Source organism: Salvelinus alpinus, chromosome 23, assembly GCF_045679555.1.
Source record: "Salvelinus alpinus chromosome 23, SLU_Salpinus.1, whole genome shotgun sequence".
NCBI lineage: Eukaryota > Metazoa > Chordata > Actinopteri > Salmoniformes > Salmonidae > Salvelinus > Salvelinus alpinus.
In genome coordinates this window covers 20,003,998-20,025,946 of record NC_092108.1, presented here as the reverse complement: position 1 = coordinate 20,025,946, position 21,949 = coordinate 20,003,998, and the positions used below count along the sequence as shown (strand labels likewise).

At 40.6% G+C, this 21,949-nt stretch overlaps 2 protein-coding genes across 4 annotated transcripts; both read right to left on the bottom strand.

Annotated features, from left to right (window-relative positions):
• Window positions 1-1,637: 1,637 nt before the first annotated feature.
• Window positions 1,638-4,720, bottom strand: LOC139550492 (uncharacterized). 2 transcript variants are annotated; one of them, XM_071361418.1, is made up of 3 exons: window positions 4,628-4,720; window positions 4,246-4,499; window positions 1,638-2,860 (listed from the first exon to the last, which is right to left on the bottom strand). In XM_071361418.1, the coding sequence occupies exons 2-3, from the start codon at window positions 4,478-4,480 to the stop codon at window positions 1,830-1,832; spliced, it is 1,266 nt and encodes a 421-aa protein (XP_071217519.1). In that variant the 5' UTR covers window positions 4,481-4,499; window positions 4,628-4,720; the 3' UTR covers window positions 1,638-1,829. The 2 variants fall into 2 exon arrangements, with proteins under 2 accessions (XP_071217519.1, XP_071217518.1); XM_071361417.1 differs by having other exon boundaries at window positions 4,246-4,650.
• Window positions 4,721-15,463: 10,743 nt separating this feature from the next.
• On the bottom strand, window positions 15,464-20,493 carry LOC139550490 (uncharacterized). Of its 2 annotated transcripts, none has more exons than XM_071361416.1 (2): window positions 20,041-20,493; window positions 15,464-17,140 (listed from the first exon to the last, which is right to left on the bottom strand). In XM_071361416.1, exons 1-2 carry the CDS (start codon window positions 20,086-20,088, stop codon window positions 16,076-16,078), a joined length of 1,113 nt encoding a protein of 370 aa, XP_071217517.1. In that variant the 5' UTR covers window positions 20,089-20,493; the 3' UTR covers window positions 15,464-16,075. The 2 variants fall into 2 exon arrangements, with proteins under 2 accessions (XP_071217517.1, XP_071217516.1); XM_071361415.1 differs by having other exon boundaries at window positions 15,464-17,124.
• Between the last annotated feature and the right edge of the window lie 1,456 nt (window positions 20,494-21,949).

Sequence of the window (21,949 nt, the reverse complement as noted above, 5' to 3'; positions counted from 1 at the left end):
CCAAATGTTTGTTATATTTATTTCCCCCCTAGAATCAGGCCACCCTACCAAACTTTTATGCTAAAATATACTGTCGGTCTCTATCTGCTGCCTTTTCGATGTCACAGCCTAAATGCCAATCACCAAACGAGGGGACTAATGCAAGTGTGGATTAAATCAACTTTAGTACATGCTGTCAAAAGGCTGTATTCTGCAATAGAGATGGGAGTAACAGCAAACTAATTTTGTTGACAGCATTGTACATAAAACAGCGCTACCGTGTTGCTTTTTTTTACAGTTTTATAAACTCCGGCGAACGTTCTCTCTCTCCATTCAGCACCACATTAATCTTGTGTTTTTCTTTAAAACGCGCATCCAATCATCTTGATCCATTACATAACTAGACCAATCATATGCTTTAATGTGCCGCAGTTCACAGTGCCGTGGCAAGACAGGCCAATAATGATAAAGGTTCCGCTTGTGATGTTATTAAATTGCAGGTGCTCCGATTTCAAAACCATTTGGAGCACAGTTGAAAATGACTAATTTGAAAAATAAATATTTAAAAATAAAACCAGTACTTTTCGATGCGTGAGAAGAGGTTCAAATGCGTGTCTCACGGCCAATGCGTTAGAGTTGGCAGCTCTGGGTAAGGCAAACAGTTCAGAGATTTAACGATGCTCTTACGAAGGATCTAACGATGAGCTTAACCTTAGACCGGGCCTGGAGCAGCAAGTCTCAGCCTCTGGGCCAAAACAAATGTTGAAGCATCTTTCTGACAGTCGCACTTGGGACAGTGGACACCTAGTTACAACGGGAAGAAACAATTAGGCTATTATTATCAGTCATGTCAAAACCAACAGGGTACAAAATCCTCAAGCAGTAACGTTAATCATGCAACTTATGTTACAAAAGGCTCTGCACATCCAGTAAGCCAAGCTGGCAGTCGAACAACAATTCAATTATCCGTAAACAAATAGTGGTTGATTGAGTAAACAAATATAGTGGTTGATTGACAGTTTCACATTTCGTTGCATTGCACTGCAAACTCCTTGTAGAAATGTTACAATTTTTACAATGCAATCAAATGTAAACTTTATTTTAACCTCAAAATGTACTAACTCGAACTGCTGCTACGATCATGCAACAAAGTAACACTATTGGACGTGCTACGGAAATGAATCATAAATACAAGAGAATATGCACAAAGCAATTTAAGCTAGCATGCAGCTGTTGCTCTCTTGATGAGGCAAAGATAAATCACATTAAAAAAGCTTCAACATTTTAAAGTGGCACTCCAGTCTCCTTTTCACCTCATTTTACACCTGATTTACTTAACTATGTATACTAAATACTTGTGTGTGTGTATATATATATATATATATATATATATACACACACACACACTACATACTTACATATATATATACTTATATATGTGTAACTACATACTTGACTGTATGTTTGTTTATTCCATGTGTAACTCTGTGTTGTTGTTTGTGTCGTACTGCTTTGCTTTATCTTGGCCAGGTCGCAGTTGTAAATGAGAACTTGTTCTCAACTAGCCTACCTGGTTAAATAAAGGTTAAATAAAAATATAAATCTAAAGGCATATCTCAATTGGTGGTCCAGGTAAGACATGACAAAGCACAAGTAAAAATGTTTTACCCTTTAGTTTGTGGTGTACTTTACTGTATTTATACTTGGGATATCACTATTTAAAAATCATTGGATGACATCTTGAAATACTTGATTGTAAACCTAATCTCAGTACAGTTGAACAGTTCATTAAGTGTACAATGCTGAGGAAAACACGGAACATGCAATCTTACATTCAGACATTGGCAAATTTACTTACATTGATGTTTTTGATGTAGTTTGAGGTTACAGAGAACTGTGAAACTTTTACCACACAGCACACAACTAAATGGCTTTTGTCCACTGTGAAATCGCTCATGTGTTTGGCAGTTGTCCTGCCTTGCAAACCTCTTGCCACAGAGTCTGCAACTGAAAGGTCTCTCACCCGTGTGAACACTCTGATGTGACTTAAGTCTTTGTTTCTGAGTAAAACTTTTCCCACACTCAAGACATCTGTATGGCTTGACTCCAGCATGAGAGTGTTGGTGTGCTTCAAGTTGACAATGGCGGTGGAAGCTCTTTCCACACAATGAGCAGATTAACACTTTTTGGTTTGGTACAGCTCTCCAAACATTTACCATCCTCTTTGTTTTCAATCTGTTCCTATTAAGAATATGCTCTTGGTTGTGTGAGTGTGACTCTGATGTGCTCTCAGTTGCTCTCAAGAGCCCTTGTGAAGAAGGTTCTGGCTGCTGCATTCTGGGATGTAAAATCAAGCACTCCCTCACAACAGTATGCAGAGTATCTCTGTACTGCCCCTGCACAACATGTATGGACTCAGACATGGCATCGTCATGGTACACAGGATGCCTCTCAGGTTCCACTTTTAGTGGGACAGTGCTGAATATGTCATCCAGTGGTTTCCCTACAATGGACAAAGAGTTACAGGAAGGATGGGATGGGATGGGAGCGGGATATTGATCTGCCTGAGATGAGAACATCTGTAAGCATCTCCCTGTAGAGTAAGACCCATCTGGGTGGCCAGAATTATTCCCACTTAGTCCTTGTGTAACAGAGGACCACAGCTGACTATCTCTCTCATCCATTCTAAAGTCCACACGTTCTGTGATTCTTTGATCTTCTATGGTTCCCTGGGCTACATGTTCTTCCACCTGCTCTGCTTTCACCAGAAACTCCAGTCCACTCCTCTCCTCTTCAAGGTGTCCAGACCGCTGCAGCTCATTGAAGCTCTCTACTGGGTTCTCTACAGGCATGGCTTGGGCTTTTTGGTTCTCTTCATCACCTGGAAGTATAGTAATTGTAAAGTCAAATAAGCAATAAAACAACACCTTGAACAATGCAAAATAACCTGACTTGATAGCACCAAATGTCAACACGCCTCGGGTGTATTTACAACAAGGGGTGTGGTCCTTTGTAGCTCAGTTGGTACATTGTGCTTGTAACTTCAGGGTAGTGGGTTCGATTCCCGGACACCCATGCAAAAAAATATATGCATGCATGACTAAGCTGCTTTGGATAAAAGAGTCTTCTAAATGGCATAAATATATATATATTACATACAATTGAAAGCAAGGTTAGTGTATCTGTGGGAAGCCAGAAGTTACAACAGACCTGTTTAACCCAATGAGTCCTACCGTAACGTGATGCGTTTTGGACTTTAACCCCTTTTAAACATTGTGTGTTTCAGCTACATACTACTGGGTTGTACCATTGGATTCTTACAGTTCTTCTGCATAGATACCAGATATCATACCTCGTTACCAACCATTAGTCTGTGATTAACAGGGGTTAAGCTAGAGTGGTGTTTGTGAGACAAGGGCAGATCCTTAAGTTTGTGTAGAATACGAATGGTTTGAGCTACAAACTATTAAAAGCTATCTATGAAAAGCTTAGACTCTCACCAACACACGTAACATTTTTCACAAGCTACACAAGTTGTTAGATGCTAAGGGGTTCTTCTACATAGAAGATCATAGGAAATCCCAGGACATAGTGTCTAATACTTTAACAAACTCACAACTACAGTTTTCACTGACTAGTTGGATATTCATTTCCCAGTGAGAAAACAATTCCTGTACTTACAGCATTAATATCAATTCATTTTTTAAATCAGGATTTGCTTTGGCGGACCTTTTATTGACATTAGTCAATACAACTCACGGATGCAACTATTTGTCAAATTGTTTTATGTTCTATTTATACAACGGGTGGGTCTAATCCTGAATGCTTAATGATTAAAACCGCATTCCGCCTGTGTCTATTACACAAGTTACCACCAGCTAAATCAATGACATTAAAATGCCTATTTACTCTGTTCCATCTGACTGTGCAATCCACTGTCTCATCAACCTAGCCAGGCAATTTATAAACGTAATCTCCACTATAAAAAGCATCTAGACATGATCTCACATTTCTTTTAGACTAACATTTAGATTTCAACAGCGGAGATTTGTCTGTCTCACCGACATTTGCAACATTTTGAATATGGAAACATTCTATCTCCAGCTGTCCCATAGTAATGAACGAGTCGGGACGAGAAAGACAGACGGGCAGTGTTTCTCAGGCAGTCAAAATCATGAACCAGCTGGCATCCTTTTTATGGATACAATGGAAAGCAACGCTAGTGTATGTAAATTTACCCGCGTTGCTAAAAGCACATACTCTTACCTTTTTGTGGAGTCCCACTCCCAACCTGAATTTCCTCAGCATGTTGCCTGTCATTTGTCACTCGTATTGCTGCTTCTCTTTGAGCTTTCCTCAGTTCTCTTTCCATCAGCTGTAAACTATTTTGAAGGCCTTCTATCTCATTTTCTTTCCGACACATTTCAAGCCGTAGCACGACGGTCCCCTCGTCTACAAGTTTGGTTATTTCTGCAACTGCTGCCTTTGATAGCACATCCATGATTGCAGCTATTTGTGTACTGAAAGAAACAGTGTTAGACATTGTTCTTCAAATAAAATCACTGCTGTTATACAAAAGCGAATATGTAGTGCTAGTGCCTCTGGGAAATGTTTATAACAGAATCGTTTCTACTACTGTACAGCTTACCGAAACTGGCAAGCAGCATTGTTTGGTAAAAAAAAAGAAGTCTGGAAAGATGGATAACGGAAATGACGACAAAGGTTTACCCTAAACTTCTTCTTCGGTGAGGTTTAACGGAGGTTTGCATCCAATACATTACATTACCGCCTCCAACTGAACTATTTTTTATTTAACTAGGCAAGTCCATCCTGAAGAACAAGTTCTTATTTACAATGACGGCCTACCGGGGAACAATGGGTAAACTGCCTTGTTCAGGGCCAGAATGACAGATTTGACCTTGTCAGCTTGGGGATTCGATCCAGCAACCTTTTGGTTACTGGCACAATGCTCTAACCACTAGTCTACCTGCCGCCCCATTACACTTTGTAATACAAAATGTGCAAGGGGAACCAGAAAAAAATCATATACATTTTTAATTACCCTACCAACTAACCATACTCATTAAAACCCAACACCTTATTCCACTACTTTAACCCAATCTGAATCAGGTCAACAGCCTGAGAGGCAGTGGCGATTTGAGCATGTAAATATTGGTGAAGGGGAAAAAACTAGTGGGATGGATGCATGCCAGCAATGCCACAACACTAACCAATACATTAATTGCACTATAACGGTGACAAACGGTGCCTTGTCTGGCAGCAAAACAGTTCATTCAGCCTTATTTACTGCCTTTAAAAAAAAACATAGCTGCTATGGCTGACTTGCTTAAACAAATGTGGTTTCCAATGACAATTAAGATGTACAAACTATGGCATAAGGGGACGACAAGCAGATAAGGGGCAATCTGTACACCAAGTCAGCACCGTAGGATAAATAAAGGAGGCATATAAGCAGACAATGAAAGCTCTTACAATATTCAATGATTGCATTTCTCTAAAACAGGTTATAGACTACATGTGCACTACCAAGTCGAACAGTAGGTGAAATTAAGAGGGGGAAATAGACCAAATTATTAGGTTGAGGCACATGGGCTACTAACATCTTCCTACACAACATACACTTAGTATTACTTTCTTAGCTACAGTATACATATCTCCTTGGCATATTACATCATTTATGCAGCAGCATACAATAAATTTTTTGCCTCACCTTGTTGTGCTGTGCTCACTTGAACAGGAGGGTGGTGTGGTGGTCCTTTGCGGGCAAATTTTGTCATCAGTCTGGCATTCTCTGGATTTATGTTGCATTCAAAACAACTGGGAACTCAGGTCGAATCATGATGACGTCATTGATCTTCAGGTCGTAGCTCTAGAAAGAGCCTGGATTTACAATTCAGAGTTGGATGACCGTTCAAAACTTATTTTCCCTGTTGGAGCTTGTTTATTTCCGACTTCCCAGTTGTCTTGAACTCGCTGAAGTCAAGTTTTTGCAGTTCCAAGTTAAGTTGTTTTGAGCGCGGCACAAAACATTGCTTCATTGACAGCATGGCCAATGTTGAATGTTTATCATTTAAAATTTGGAAAAGAGCCCCTTAATCCCAGATTTGGCACCACACAGCCACTCCACTGAATAGCAGGCTAGTGTTTGCTTTGCAATGCTTGCAGTTAATGTTAGCCACTGTCACTGATTCCTTCCAAACCACTGTCGTAGCTGAATCAGAATTAGTTAAGTAACATAGATAAGTAAGATGTTTTATTTACTTTATACTTGTCATTAGAATGTATTATTTTGGACTATACTGTTGGCAGTTGCATTTTCCTTTCTCTCTAGGGAAAAGTCACTTGGGGCCCAGAGAGGGGAGAGGTCAGGCTTGTCTTTTACATGTCTGGTAATATGCAGAATATCAGAAAGGGAGAAGTCAGGTTTGAACATTGTCTTCATAATGAATATATATGTGAAGGGCTCCACTATGTCTGTACTCCAGTCATTCCCTCATTTTCCCATTGGGGGGGGAGGAGTATGGCAGTGTCTGGAAATATTGTATTACCCCTCTGATGTTGAACTTATCTTTCATAGTATATGACCTAGAGGTTCACTCCCCTTAGTGAGCTTCTCCAGGAGTGGGGAGAAGAGTGGGTGTATTTGAGATGGGAGTATCTAGAATTGACAATTGATATATGCCATTGGATGAGGTAATGTTTTGGTACTAGAAAGTACCAAGAACGAGAAGTAGAAACTCGTCTAAGAGACCAAACTGAACGATAATTTATAGCTAATGCTATCTGGCTATGGGATACTCCTCTTTCAAGTAAAAGGCCCTTTGTGAAGTTCCTAAGATCTGTGGTTCGTCATGTGAGTTGAGAGGGGTGTATCTTGGCTTTAAAAGATACTAAGAATTATTTTGTAAGCACTCTCAGAGAATTCATTTATAGACACTGAATTGATCTGAGAGTCAAAGGGCTATGGTGAAGCTCATCTAATTAAAGATGGAATTTAAAATATAACTCTGACTTGTGTGTGGTTTGTAAACTCTCATCATTTAGTAATACAGGAAATTACCACGACACCACTCATTGTTGAATTTGCAATTTCCAACTTGTTGTTTAACATTTTGAAAGTATGATGTTGACATGATCAGTCCAATCAAAGCTACTGTACATATAACGTGATTTGACGTCATTTTATCTGTGGCCAATGACCTTGAGCCTTCTTGGATGGGCACTTCTAATGTAACTCTATGGCAGCACCCAAGGGGCTAGAATTTTGTAGCTCTCCCCTTAGACTTGGCAGTGATGTAGTGTCCCCATGAGTGACAGAACACTGAGCCAATCACGGCGCAACACTCCGTATTTTCTACTTGCTTGCCCCACCACCACAAAACGCACTGAGCTCAAGCTCTGCTTTGCCCACCTCCTTGCTTGTTCTGCCCACTATGCTTAATTTTCTCCCACTGTAAACTACACAGATTAACTTTCTTGGGTTAGTTATAAATATATTTTCTACCACTCAATACATGCTGTAACCAATGTTCCCTCAAATTTTTTGTTGCACGGAGTAAATGTTAGGTCTTGTGAGCGAAAATTTGAACATTGCAAATTCCACCACGTTTTTACAGTGTACCCTTACAGTTTTAGACAGTAGCCAATAGGCTTTTGTGGCCTTTTGAGCATAATGTAGGCCTACCAACAAATCCAATGGAGCAAATCCCATACCATTCACATGAAATAGCTTTTGATTTCTATGATATAGCCTACAGTATGTGGTGTCCAATGCAGACCTAAATTGCATGAGACTTTTAAAAACGTTCTTACCTTACGAAGGGCTTGACATTAATTCATGATTTTTTTTACATGGTCTGTAACACCATGGGCCAAATAGGTGACTGTGCATTGCATGATGCAAGAAACCACAGCTTTTTTTTTTTTATTGAAAATTTATTTAACTAGGCAAGACGGCTTGAAATGTAGCCTACACATTTTGTGCTCTTGTAGGAAGCAGTAACTCCTCATTGCTATACTTATCTATAACTGGACTTATAACTCTCTAACTAGCAAAGGACATCAACAAATGTCCACAAGCGCGGCTTTGCGCTCTAATCCGAATTGATAAATTTTGCATAGGATGGCAGGCCTGTCAACTCCTGGACACTCTTGTCATCGTTCTTGAAACTTGCTTGATTAATGGACAGCCGATCTACCTTGATTTTGCAGGACCTTTTCTCTTTCTTAGATGATCGATCTCGGTCAGCAGAGATGTACGTTCAACAGCAGATATGTACTAAACTTAATATTCGCTCAGGTCATCACCAGGCATTTTGGGGTTTTCTTGCAGATTCGCTGATCGCAAGTGCCCTCCTCTTTACCCTCTTTCTCTCCATCTCCTGTCTGGTTTAAAATGTATTTAGGTTGTAGTGACAGGTGTCTTTCTGACTGGATGTAAGGCGGGTGAAGACAGATGGCAGGTAGTCTGAGCTCAGGAGTTGGCATCAACTAAACCAGGTATTCCCAAACTGGGGTACGTGTACCCCCAATGCCGTCGGAGCTACACCAAATAAAAATGTGATTCACATAAAAAAAACATTATTTTTTTTTTAATTAGTCACATTTTCAAACAGTCCATTTATATTTTCCAACAGGGCTATACATTTGGGTGAGTTTTTTTTAAATTGTTTGTTTTTAATCGCCTGAGTAGCCTCTTCTCACTGCCAAAAATTAAATTAAACCATCTAGTGTTCAGCAAAATAACACTGTCAAATACAGGTAGCCTAGTTAAATAATAAACATCCAATCACATAAACCGTTACTCTCTCGCGGGAATACCACTAACAGTCCGTATGTAGCCAAACGTAGCAGCTGCTCATTCCGTTTGGTCGAAAATGGATAAATGGTTCAAAAAAAGTAAGGCCCGCGTCCATAGAGACTCATACCAACTCTACAACACCTGCCGATGACACAAGTTGTTCTGCTTCCACGAGCACATCCAGTGCTAGCATCAGTAATTCTACATTTGTGGTTAACCCAGCTAGCATGGACACTGACAGTTGTGAATCTGATGCAGCCGAAGACCTACTTTCCCCTTACCCCGGACAGCACCGAACAGACAGGGACATTGGACCATCGAAGAGGCGCAAATATGATAACCCCAAATCAATGTAGTTAACTTATATTGGGAGTCGTGCCTTTCCTCAGCCACAGTGTGTTATATGTGCAAAAGCACTCTCTCACAACTTGATGAAACCTTCACTCTTGCACAGACATTTAGAAACACATGCCAATTTGAAAAATAAACTTTGGGAGTTTGAGTGAGAATTAAGACAACTTTCAGAGAAAATTTCAGAGAAAAAACTTTCACAGAAAATTTCTGATTTTTGCAATGTTACGTAGATGGAAAAAAGCTACGTCAAGAGAGATCAGGGTCAAGAGTAACGCCGAGGTCCTTCACAGTTTTATTTGAGACGACTTTACAATCTTGATGGTTGTAAAGTCGTCTCAAATAAAACTGTGAAGGACCTCGGCGTTACTCTTGACCCTGATCTCTCTTTTGACGAACATATCAAGACTGTTTCAAGGACAGCTTTTTTCCATCTACGTAACATTGCAAAAATCAGAAATTTTCGGTCCAAAAATGATGCAGAAAAATGTATCCATGCATTTGTTACTTCTAGGTTAGACTACTGCAATGCTCTACTTTCCGGCTACCCGGATAAAGCACTAAATAAACTTCAGTTAGTGCTAAATACGGCTGCTAGAAACCTGACTAGAACCAAGAAATTTGATCATATTACTCCAGTGCTAGCTTCCCTACACTGGCTTCCTGTTAAGGCAAGGGCTGATTTCAAGGTTTTACTGTTAACCTATAAAGCGTTACATGGGCTTGCTCCTACCTATCTTTCCGAGTTGGTCCTGCCATACATACCTACACGTACGCTACGGTCACAAGACGCAGGCCTCCTAATTGTCCCTAGAATTTCTAAGCAAACAGCTGGAGGCAGGGCTTTCTCCTATAGATCTCCATTTTTATGGAACGGTCTGCCTACCCATGTGAGAGACGCAGACTCGGTCTCAACCTTTAAGTCTTTACTGAAGACTTATCTCTTCAGTAGGTCATATGATTGAGTGTAGTCTGGCCCAGGAGTGTGAAGGTGAACGGAAAGGCTCTGGAGCAACGAACCGCCCTTGCTGTCTCTGCCTGGCCGGTTCCCCTCTCTCCACTGGGATTCTCTGCCTCTAACCCTATTACAGGGGCTGAGTCACTGGCTTACTGGTGCTCTTTCATGCCGTCCCTAGGAGGGGTGCGTCACTTGAGTGGGTTGAGTTACTGACGTGATCTTCCTGTCTGGGTTGGCGCCCCCCCTTGGTTTGTGCTGTGGTGGAGATCTTTGTGGGCTATACTCGGCCTTGTCTCAGGATTGGAAGTTGGTGGTTGAAGATATCCCTCTAGTGGTGCGGGGGCTGTGCTTTGGCAAAGTGGGTGGGGTTAAATCCTTCCTGTTTGGCCCTGTCCGGGGGTATCATCGGATGGGGCCACAGTGTCTCCTGACCCCTCCTGTCTCAGCCTCCAGTATTTATGCTGCAGTAGTTTATGTGTCGGGGGGCTAGGGTCAGTTGGTTATATCTGGAGTACTTCTCCTGTCTTATCCAGTGTCCTGTGTGAATTTAAGTATGCTCTCTCTAATTCTCTCCTCTCTTTCTTTCTCTCTCTCGGAGAACCTGAGCCCTAGGACCATACGTCAGGACTACCGGGCATGATGACTCCTTGCTGTCCCCAGTCCACCTGGCCTTGCTGCTGTTCCAGTTTCAACTGTTCTGCCTGCGGTTATGGAACCCCTACCTGTCCCAGACCTGCTGCTTTCAACTCTTAATGATCGGCTATGAAAAGCCAACTGACATTTATTCCTGATTATTATTTGACCATGCTTGTCATTTATGAACATTTTGAAAATCTTGGCTCTCTCTAATTCTCTCCTTCTCTCTTTCTTTCTCTCTCTCGGAGGACCTGAGCCCTAGGACCATACGTCAGGACTACCGGGCATGATGACTCCTTGCTGTCCCCAGTCCACCTGGCCTTGCTGCTATTCCAGTTTCAACTGTTCTGCCTGCGGTTATGGAACCCCTACCTGTCCCAGACCTGCTGTTTTCAACTCTTAATGATCGGCTATGAAAAGCCAACTGACATTTATTCCTGATTATTATTTGACCATGCTTGTCACTTATGAACATTTTGAACATCTTGGCCATGTTCTGTTATAATCTCCACCCGGCACAGCCAGAAGAGGACTGGCCACCCCTCATAGCCTGGTTCCTCTCTAGGTTTCTTCCTAGGTTTTGGCCTTTCTAGGGAGTTTTTCCTAGCCACCGTGCTTCTACACCTGCATTGCTTGCTGTTTGGGGTTTTAGGCTGGGTTTCTGTACAGCACTTCGAGATATTAGCTGATGTACGAAGGGCTATATAAAATAAACTTGATTTGATTTGATTTAATTCAGCACAATAACAAAACTGCCTGAGTGGCACCAGCACATCTAACTGCAGTGAATTCTGCAGATTGTTCCACAAATTAGGGGCAAAAAAACAAAATGCTGATTTTCTCAAATCTGTGGAGACTGGAAGGATCTCTAGTGTTATCCATTCCTGTGAACGGATTTGGTAACTTATGATTTTTTATCTTAATGACGTTACATATAGAGGGAGTTTCTGTAAGATTGCTTTGTAAATAAATGAAATTGTAAGAAAGCTGCATTCTGAGGTCCATCCCACATATTTGTACAGACTACAATGAGTCCTAAAATTGTCCCTTGTGACAAATGGTAGACTGCGTCCAAGGGTTTTAAAAGAGGTTGCCGCATGCATGTAAACAATATTACCAAAATCCAATACAGGGAGAAGCGTTGTTTGAACAATCTTTCTCCTACTTTTAATACTAATGCATGATTTATTTAGATAATAAAAAAAACAATCTTGGATTCTAGCTTCTTAGTCAGATTTTTTATATGCATTATGAAAGACAACTTGTCATCAATCCACACACCCAGGTACTTATATTGACGAACAAGCTCAATTTGGGCTCCATTTATAGCGCAAATATGCAAGTCCTCACGGTCAACATTTCTTGACCTAGAGAACAGCATGAGCTTGGTTTTACTTGTATTTACCACTAAATAAAAAGCCTCCGTAATACAGAGAAAACTACAGTAAAAGTTGTAGCCTACACACCAACTATGACAAGACACAGACTATGTTTATGCCTAGCGCCAGCATATTGATGTCATCATCAAGGAGTCATGGAACAATTTAGTAGATTTTTGAAGGTTACTTACACTAATTCCTGGTGGTGCTGATGGGATCAGATACTAAAAATAAGAGTCACATTAGCCTCTGCAGTAACCTAACAAAGTTCATGTTAGCTTGCAAAGTTACAAATCACATAGCAGCTGCCTAATTACATTGATATGCTATGAAATGTCTCGCAAGCATATTATGAAAGCTAGCTAGCTAGATTTTGGTTTAGATATTTTGGTTTAGAGATGCAGAAACGCTCGTATTGGCATGTATTGAGGAAATTCACAACTTTTTTCTCAGAGAGCATTCAGACCCCTTCACAATTTCCACATTTTGTTATGTTACAGCCGTATTCTAAATGTATTACATTTTTTTAAATAAAAAAATCAATTGAAATGACATTTACATTCAGACCCTTTACTCAGTACTTTGTTAAAGCACCTTTGGCAGTGATTATAACCTTGACTCATCTTGGGTAGAGCAAAATGACACTACAATCTTGGCACACCTGTATGGGGGGGGGGGGGGGGGGTTCTCCCATTTTTCTCTGCAGATCCTCTCAAGCTCTGTCAGGTTGGATGTGGAGCTTTCCTGCACAGCTATTTTCCTGTCTCTCCAGAGATGTTCGATCAGGCTCAAGTCCAGGCTTTGGCTGGGCCACTCAAGGACATTCAGGTGAACCTTCACCCCAGTCTGAGGTCCTGAGCGCTTTGGAGCAGGTTTTCATCAAGGATCTTTCTGTAATTAGCTATGTTCTTCTTCCCCTCGATCCTGACTAGTCTCAGTCTCTGCTGCAGAAAAACATCCCCACAGCATGATGCTGCCACCACCATGCTTTACCGTAGGGATGGTGCCAGGTTTCCTCCAGACATGACGCTTGGCATTCAGGCCAAAGAGTTCAATCTTGGTTTCATCCGACCAGAGAATATTGTTTCTCATGGTCTGAGTTTTTTAGGTGGCTTTTGGCAAACTCCAAGCAGGCTGTCATGTGCCTTTTACTGAGGAGTGGCTTTCGTCTGCCCACTCTACCATAAAGGGCTGATAGGTGGAGTGCTGCAGAGATGGTTGTCCTTCTGGAAGGTTCTTCCATCTCCACAGAGGAACTCTGGGGCTCTGTCTGAGAGACCATCGGGTTCTTGGTTACCTCCCTGACCAAGGCCCTTCTCCCCCAATTGCTCAGTTTGCCAGGTGACCAGCTCTAGGAAGTCTTGGTGGTTCCAAACTTCTTCCATTTAAGAATGATGGAGGCCACTGTGTTCTTGGGGACCTTCAATGCGGCATAATTGTTTTGGTACCTTTCCCAAGATCTGTGCCTCGACAATCCTGTCTCAGAGCTCTACGGACAATTCCTTCAACCTCATGGATTGGTTTTTGCTCTGACATGCACTGTCAACTGTGGGACCTTATATAGACAGGTATGTGCCTTTCCAAATCATGTCAAATCAATTGAATTTCCACAGGTGGCCTCCAAGTTGTAGAAACATCTCAAGGATGATCAATGGAAACAGGATGCACCTGAGATCAATTTTGAAAATCATAACAAAGGGTCTGAATACTTATGTAAACAATGCATCTGTTTATTTTACTTTGCAAAATCTAAAAAACTGTTTTTTCTTTGTCATTATGAGGTATTGTGTATAGATTGAGGAAAACTTTATTTAATCCATTTAAATTTTTAAAAATGTGGATAAAGTCAAGGGGTCTGAAAACTTTATAAATGCACTGTGTTAACATATGAATGGAAATATATAGTGAAAGAGCAGTGGTGAATGTCAGAATTTTTCAACATGGACTCAGGGGAATTCATATTACTCAGTATATGTTACATTATGAATAGAATAGTGGTTGTACAGTATCATACGAATTAGAGGATGTATAGTATCATACGTCTTACCATGGGGTGGCAGGTAGCCTACTGGTTAAAGCGTTGGGCCAGTAACCGAAAAGTTGCTTAATCGAATCTCCAAGCTGACAATGTAAAAATCTGTCGTTCTGCCCCTGAACAAGGCAGTTAACCCACTGTTTCCCGGTAGGCCGTCATTGTAAATAAGAATTTGTTCTTAACTGACTTGCTTAGTTAAATAAAGGTGTAAAAAAAAGTACATATTGGAGGACGTATTTATCTGAGACCAGGTTGCTTGTTGCGCTGTAACAAAGAATAATTATGGGAAGAATCTACTTTGGCAGTTAGGGGAAATATAAATATTAGGAGAAAAGGTTAGAATAAAACGAACATGTAACTTTTGTATTGCTAGACCAGCAATTCGGGGTGTTCCTGCAGTAGCTATCATCTTGGAGGTGCTCAGAAATACGTAAAGTATTGATGCCACAAGATTGATGATGGGTCAACTCCTAGAGATCTGTTATAACCCATGACTGCAAATAGAGTCGGCTTAGCCTTAGCTAAATCACATTTGGCACATCATTGTGCACCTGTTATTACAGATAATATATTGAGGCAAAAATTAGACAGTAGCTCAATTGAGTGAACATGAATTTGATTTCAACATATTTGAAGTATAAAATATGCCATTTAGCAAACGCTTTTATCCAGTGATTTACAGTCATGCGTGCATACGAGTGGAGGCTGGTGGGAGGAGCTATAGGACAGGCTCACTAATGGAATTATTGGAACGGAGTCAAACATGCGTGCTTGACACCACTCCATTAGTTCCATTTCAGCCAGTACAATGAGCCGTCCTCCTATAGCTCCTCCCACCAGCCTCCAATGGTGCATACATTTTTAGTATGGGTGGTCCCAGGAATCTAACCAAAGCCTATAATCCTACTGTATTTATCTTTTAATGCAGTCATCGGTTTTCTTTTGAAGCACCTTTTCGCCTTTCGCTTATTTGTAACAATTGAAAAGACATTGGCAACTTAGTATGTGTGGTCGATTTCGTTCTGAAGTTATCGTCGGTCACAGAGACAAACATCTTGATTCTATGTTTTGCAAAGATATTCAGTGTATAAAGTGACACAGAAGGGAAAAGAAGTATCTAATGACGCACTTAGCTGTTCTACCAGTGGTCTGAGGCAGTCGGTAAATAATGAGCATTTTCAAGTGCAACTTTCGCTAACGATGGTTTTGGGAAACAGCGCAGAGGTTTAATGATGCTCCTACGAAGGTTCTAACAATGAACTTAGCCTTAAGAGGCTTTTGGGAAATCAGGCCTAGAGCAGACGCCACGACAAAATAAGCCTTTAATGCATCCTTCTGACAGTCGCACTTGGGAGTGGACACCTACAGTGGCTACAACAGGAAGAAACAATTAGGCTATTATTAGTAATGTCAAAACCAACACTATACACAATTCTCAAGCAATAATGTTAATCATGCAATTTAAGTTACATAGTCAGCCTAGCTTACCGTCGAACTGTGGCAACAATTCAACTATCCGTAAACAAAAATAGGGGTTCATTGACAGTTGTCAAAAAGCACAGTTTCACATTTTGTTGCATTGTACTTACACTGCAGTCAGAAGAAATTTTAAAGATGTTTTACAATGCAATCAAATGTCAACTTAATTTTTAACCCCAAAATGCACTAACTCAAACTGCTGCTATGATCAAAAATTAACCGTAACTACAGGAGCATATGCGCAAGAAAATTCAAGCTATCATGCAACTGTTGCTTTCCTGGTGAGGCAAAGAAAATACTTAATTCATAATTTAGAAACCAGTGTCATGTTGGAAACCTAAACCTGCTAATCTCAGTACAGTTGAACGGATCAACAATCGATATTAACAGTTCATTAACTGTACAACGCTGAGAAATACACTTTACAACATGCAATCTTACATTCTGACATTGGCAAATTTACATTGATGTTTTTGATGTAGTTTGAGGTTACTGAGAACCGTGAAACTTTTACCACACTGAACACAATTAAATGGCTTTTGTCCACTGTGAAATCGCTCATGTCTTTGGCAGTTGTCCTGCCTTGTAAACATCTTGCCACAGATTCTGCAACTGAAAGGTCTCTCACCCGTGTGAACACTCTGATGTGACTTAAGTCTTTTTTTCTGAGTAAAACTTTTCCCACACTCAAGACATCTGTATGGCTTGACTTCAGCATGAGAGTGCTGGTGTGCTTCAAGTTGACAATGGCGGTGGAAGCTCTTTCCACACAATGAGCAGATGAACACTTTTTGGTTTGGTACAGCTCTCCAAACATTTACCATCCTCTTTGTTTTCAATCTGTTCTTATTAAGAATATGCTCTTGGTTGTGTGAGTGTGACTCTGATGTGCTCTCAGTTGGTCTCAAGAGCCCTTGTGAAGAAGGTCCTGGCTGCTGCATTCTGGGCTGTAAAATCAAGCCCTCCCTCACAACAGGATGCAGAGTATCTCTGTACTGCCCCTGCACAACATGTATGGACTCAGACATGGCATCGTCATGGTACACAGGATGCCTCTCAGGCTCCACTTTCAGTGGGACAGTGCTGAATATGTCATCCAGTGGTTTCCCTACAATGGACAAAGACATACAGGAAGGATGGGATGGGATGGGAGCGGGATATTGATCTGCCTGAGATGAGAACATCTGTAAGCATCTCCCTGTAGAGTAAGACCCATCTGGGTGGCCAGAATTATTCCCACTTAGTCCTTGTGTAACAGAGGACCACAGCTGACTATCTCTCTCATCCATTCTAAAGTCCACACTTTCTGTGATTCCTTGATCTTCTATGGTTCCCTGGGCTACATGTTCTTCCACCTGCTCTGCTTTCACCAGAAACTCCAGTCCACCCCTCGCCTCTTCAAGGTGTCCAGACCGCTGCAGCTCAATGAAGCTCTCTACTGGGTTCTCTACGGGCATGGCTTGGGCTTTTTGGTTCTCTTCATCACCTGGAAGTAGAGTAGACTGTTTATATAATTATTAGAAATTATAAAGTCAAAATATTGCTGCGAGCAACAATGAATGGAGTTCACAGGATGACAGAAAGGACATGAGATAATTTGGATAACAAACCAAGTAGTACAGCTGTGAGAGTATTTTGGAACACTAATGTGGAATTTACCAACTGAGATTTAAATCATTTACACAGACAGACATAATAAAAGTCCCAGAAATCAAAGAACCTCAATATACCAATACACTAATGCTGAAAATATTTCACAAAAGTTAACATAAACCAGTCAAACTGACATCCGAATTGGTATATAAACTCAAAACATTAAGTAATGACTTAAGAATGATTACCTCCTGCATTCAAACGTACAGCATTAAACTAAAGTTCACTTGCGTCATCCTTGTGATATTGAGAGATAAACATGGTAATGCTTTCACTGATTGCACTTAAAGATAGTCGCAGACTGCGCAAACGGCAGGACTTAAGGTTTTACATTTTCCAGAAAAAAAGATCCACTTCAATACGTTCAGACCACATAATAGCGCAACAATGTGATTATACCGATATACTAATCACAATATTTCACATTGTTTGTCTGCATTATTTAAATCTAACAATTTGCTTGAGACCAAGTCCACTTGATCAATAGTTATTGCTTTAGTATCCTATGGTGCCAATGACATCTATAGAGCCACCAACTGGTCTGGTGCAGCCATCTAATGTTGCAGTGACTTCATATTCACACAGCTTCTAAGGACATATACATAAGGTTTACATATGAAATTTCCTCGCCCCATGTCCATCGGTTCAGTTCTTATAGCCCTGATGTGATATGGTGCCTGATAGCTTCGCCAACTTTAAAAGCAGCAACTAATCATTCTCAAATTCATTAGAGGCTAATTCAATGACTTCAAATACAAAATTTGGAGTGAATCTGACGTATGATTCATGAGATATTGCAGATGATTTTGAGCATTAGCATTACATATGCAAAGAATTAGTTAGTGTCCCTGTTCTTTGAGATGTCAATACCAAATTCTGTGTGGTTCATCTTAGGGATGTACATGATAAGGATGAACAGTTTTAAGTTGATAGGCCACTGTGGAGTGGATTTACAGTGGTTTTATAACTGGACACGTAAAATCTGATTATTGATTTGTCAATAACTCAGCCATCTTTTGACCAATCCCTTGTCTTAGTTTGAGAAAAGCTCATGTTAAGACATGTACCATGGGCCTATTTTCATTTGGTCCTATGGTTCACAAGAAAAATATTTGAATAATTTGCATTTAATCAGGGGAGCCCAATTGAGACCAGGGTTTTATTTTCAAATGGTTCCCTGAGGACATAAAATAAAAGATACAACTAGAACATACAAGATAGAATAACAAGATCATTAGAACGTCAAACTTCACCCACAAATTATTAAAGTTTATCAAAACAATTGCACACCTCAGTGAACTCATTTATCATCAGGGTTTTAAACTGCCCTAGTGGCACCAGGGAATCCAAATGTAATTCATTTTGTAAGTGATTCCAAAAATGTCAAGCGTTAAAACTAAAAGTGGATTTACCTAGTTCGGTGGAGACCCAAGGAATGTCAAGAGTTAACCAACCCTGTGAACAGGTTTGGTATCATGTTTTTATACTTTGACAATGAAGTTAAGTCAGAAGCTTGTATAGTAGAGCTTTCTAAACAAAAAGGGAGTAATGAAGTGATCTACGGGACTTTAATGAGTACCAGTAAACCCTTTGATGCATATTAGTATATTAGCGTATGTGCTAATATGCATCTACTGGTAGAGTGGCACAGCAGTCTAAGGCACTGCATTTCAGTGCAAGAGGCGACACTGCAGTCCCTGGTACGAATCCAGGCTGAACCACATCCGGCCGTGATTGGGAGTCCCATAGGACAGCGCACAATTGGACCAGCGTCGTCCGGGTTTGGCCGGGGTATACCGTCATTGTAAATAAGAATTTGTTCTTAACTGACTTGCCTAGTTAAATACAAATCTTTAAATGCATCAATGTCATTTTGAAACGTTTTTTTGGGGGGGGGTTACTGTGTTGAGTCCATAGGCCACATTTGGAGTGAATCTGACTTTTAGTCCATGAGAAGTCAATTTTATATGATTACATTAAGCATTAGTGTTGCATAATCAAAAAAGTGAATTGTTAGTTTACTTATTAACATGGTTCATCATGGTAAAGTCTTTGTGGAGTGGATTTACAAAAGGTCATAAATGAACAAGTAAAATCGAATTTCCTGTTTTATCAATGACTCAGCCATGTCTTAACGTAGTTTGAGAAAAGCTAAGGGTTAGTTACGATATGTAGCATGGGCCTACATTCCGAATTTTGTGTTTTGAGAAGTACACTTTTTTTTTTATTGAGTAAAATCTATCCTGACGGACCTTAAGGGTGCGTTCAGCACGAGGAATGACATCTGCATAAAAAGTTCAAAGTATCTAGTTCAAAGGGACTCCCTAAAATGACACCAGCCATGACCGGAAGTGAATTTCCGTAGCAGGTCAGGAGAACATTTTAGCTAACCCTAACCTAATTCTCCTACGTTTATGCTCCAAACCAGCTACGAAGAAGTTACTTCTGGTTGTAACTGTATGAAGGTGGTGTGTTTTAAAGGGAATCTCATAGGTCTAACGGGGCAACATATGTTTTAAGTGAGACTGGTTATAATATGGCAATTGTGTCATTTCTTTAGACCATGGATTTTAGTTTCGGTGTGGCAAATTAGGGAAAAAAAGTTAACTCAAGCATAAATTATTTGATCAAAAAAGAGAATAACAATAGGTTTCAAAGTTGTGAACCCATAATAAGGTATCAAACAAAACCTTGAACAGTGACAAAATAAGCTGACTTGATAGCACTAAATCGAGTCAGCTCGCCTCACCTTTTTGTGGAGTCCCAATCCGAATTTCCTCAGCATGTTGCCTGTCATTTGTCACTCGTGCTGTTACTTCGCTTTGCGCTTTCCGCAATTCTCTTTCCATCAGCTGTAAACTATTTTGAAGGCCTCCCATCTCATTTTCTTTCCGACACATTTCAAGCCGTAACACGACGGTGCCCTCGTCTACAAGTTTGGTTATTTCTGCGACAGCTGCCTTTGATAGCACATCCATGATTGCAGCTATTTGTGTACTGAAAGAAACAGTGTTAGACATTGTTTTCAAATAAAATCACCGTTGTTTCACCAAACGAATTTGCAATGCTAGTGCCTCTGTGAAATGTTTATAACATAATTGTTTCTACAACTGTACAGCTTGTCGAAGCTGGCAAGCAGCACTGTCTGTGAAAGAATATGTTCTCTTTCCAAACGACGGATAACGGAAATGACGACAGAAAAGGTAACCGTAAACGTTCCATTAAATGCCCACATATGGGGATATTTCTGTGAAATCAATCAGAAAACACACAAAAAGACAATTAGTTCTCTGCCTAAGAAGTTTATTCACAAAAACAAATGAAAAACAGAAAATGCATTTGTTTATGGAATTTATATAAATAATGACACAAAACATCTCTAGGCAATGCTCATAAGTTATTACATTTGCTTGCTCATCCTTAACAACACCATGGTTATGCATGAGATGTGATACCTGAGATTTCCATACTTGAGTGTAAATTGACAACTCTTTGCAGATTTATTAAAAGTAATTTGAGGGAGAGAGCATGTGCGAGAGAGGAAGAGAAAGCGAGAGATCAGTTTTCTGAGTAGCCCTGAATCTTAGTAGGACGGTTATAGTCTCAGGCTGATTTATTCACACAGTATAATTAATATTCAGATTATAGTCAATAGTCAGAGACTTCAATCCAAAGACGGAAATGAACTGACTTTTAATGCATTCCAGACTAGTACACTCAAGTTAACCAACAGAATGTGCATACAGTATGAAGATGGAAGAATCGCCCTGGAAGGAATGGTGTCCGTTTTACGGGCTCCTGACCAATTGTGCTATTTTTTGGTGCTTCCGCCATCGTTTCCTATGACCAAAAAGAGCTTCTGGACATCAGAACCTCGATTAAGACGAGGACTCCTACTTCAATGAGTCGGAGGTGAAAGACATATTGATTATCCCGGACCAGGCCATAATCCCCAACACTTGAAGCAGGCGAAGACGGTGCTATAGAGGCCGGCGCACAGGCACCCTGATGAGACTACGGTGGCAAATTAATAAACTGCTTCTACCCTCTGTTCTATTGGCGAATGTGCGGTCGCTGGAGAATAAACTGGATGAGCTCCATTCGAGACTATCTTATCAACGGGATATTAAGAAGTGTAATATACTATTCTTCTCTGAGTCATGGCTGAACAAGGACATGGGTAATATACACTATATATACAAAAGTATGTGGAAACCCTTTCAAATGAGTGGATTTGTCTATTTCAGCCACACCCGTTGCTGACAGGTGTATAAAATCGAGCACACAGCAATGCAATCTCTATAGACAAACATTGGCAGTAGAATAGCCTTCCAACAACTCAGTTTGTCAAATTTCTGCCCTGCTAGAGCTGCCCTGGGCAACTGTAAGGGCTGTTATGGTGAAGTGGAAACGTCTAGGAGCAACAATGCCTCAGCTAGGAAGTGATAGGCCACACAAGCTCACAGAACGGGACCGCCGAGTGCTGAAAAATAGTCTGTCCTCAGTTAAAACACTCACTACCGAGTTCCAAACTGCCTCTGGAAGCAATGTCAGCACAATAACTGTTCATCGAGAGCTTAATGAAATGGGTTTCCATGGCCGAGCAGCCACACACAAGCCTAAGATCACCACGTGCAATGCCAAATGTCGTCTGGAGT

What these genes read in the sequence shown, in the direction of transcription:
- LOC139550492 (XM_071361417.1), bottom strand. Translation starts at nt 4,522, where the DNA reads ATGTCTAACACTGTTTCTTTCAGTACACAAATAGCTGCAATCATGGAT. An exon ending in GAGTGGGACTCCACAAAAAG is followed by an intron (nt 2,861 to 4,245) that starts GTAAGAGTATGT and finishes CTATACTTCCAG; the next exon opens with GTGATGAAGAGAACCAAAAA.
- LOC139550490 (XM_071361415.1), bottom strand. Translation starts at nt 20,311, where the DNA reads ATGTCTAACACTGTTTCTTTCAGTACACAAATAGCTGCAATCATGGAT. An exon ending in GATTGGGACTCCACAAAAAG is followed by an intron (nt 17,125 to 20,040) that starts GTGAGGCGAGCT and finishes CTCTACTTCCAG; the next exon opens with GTGATGAAGAGAACCAAAAA.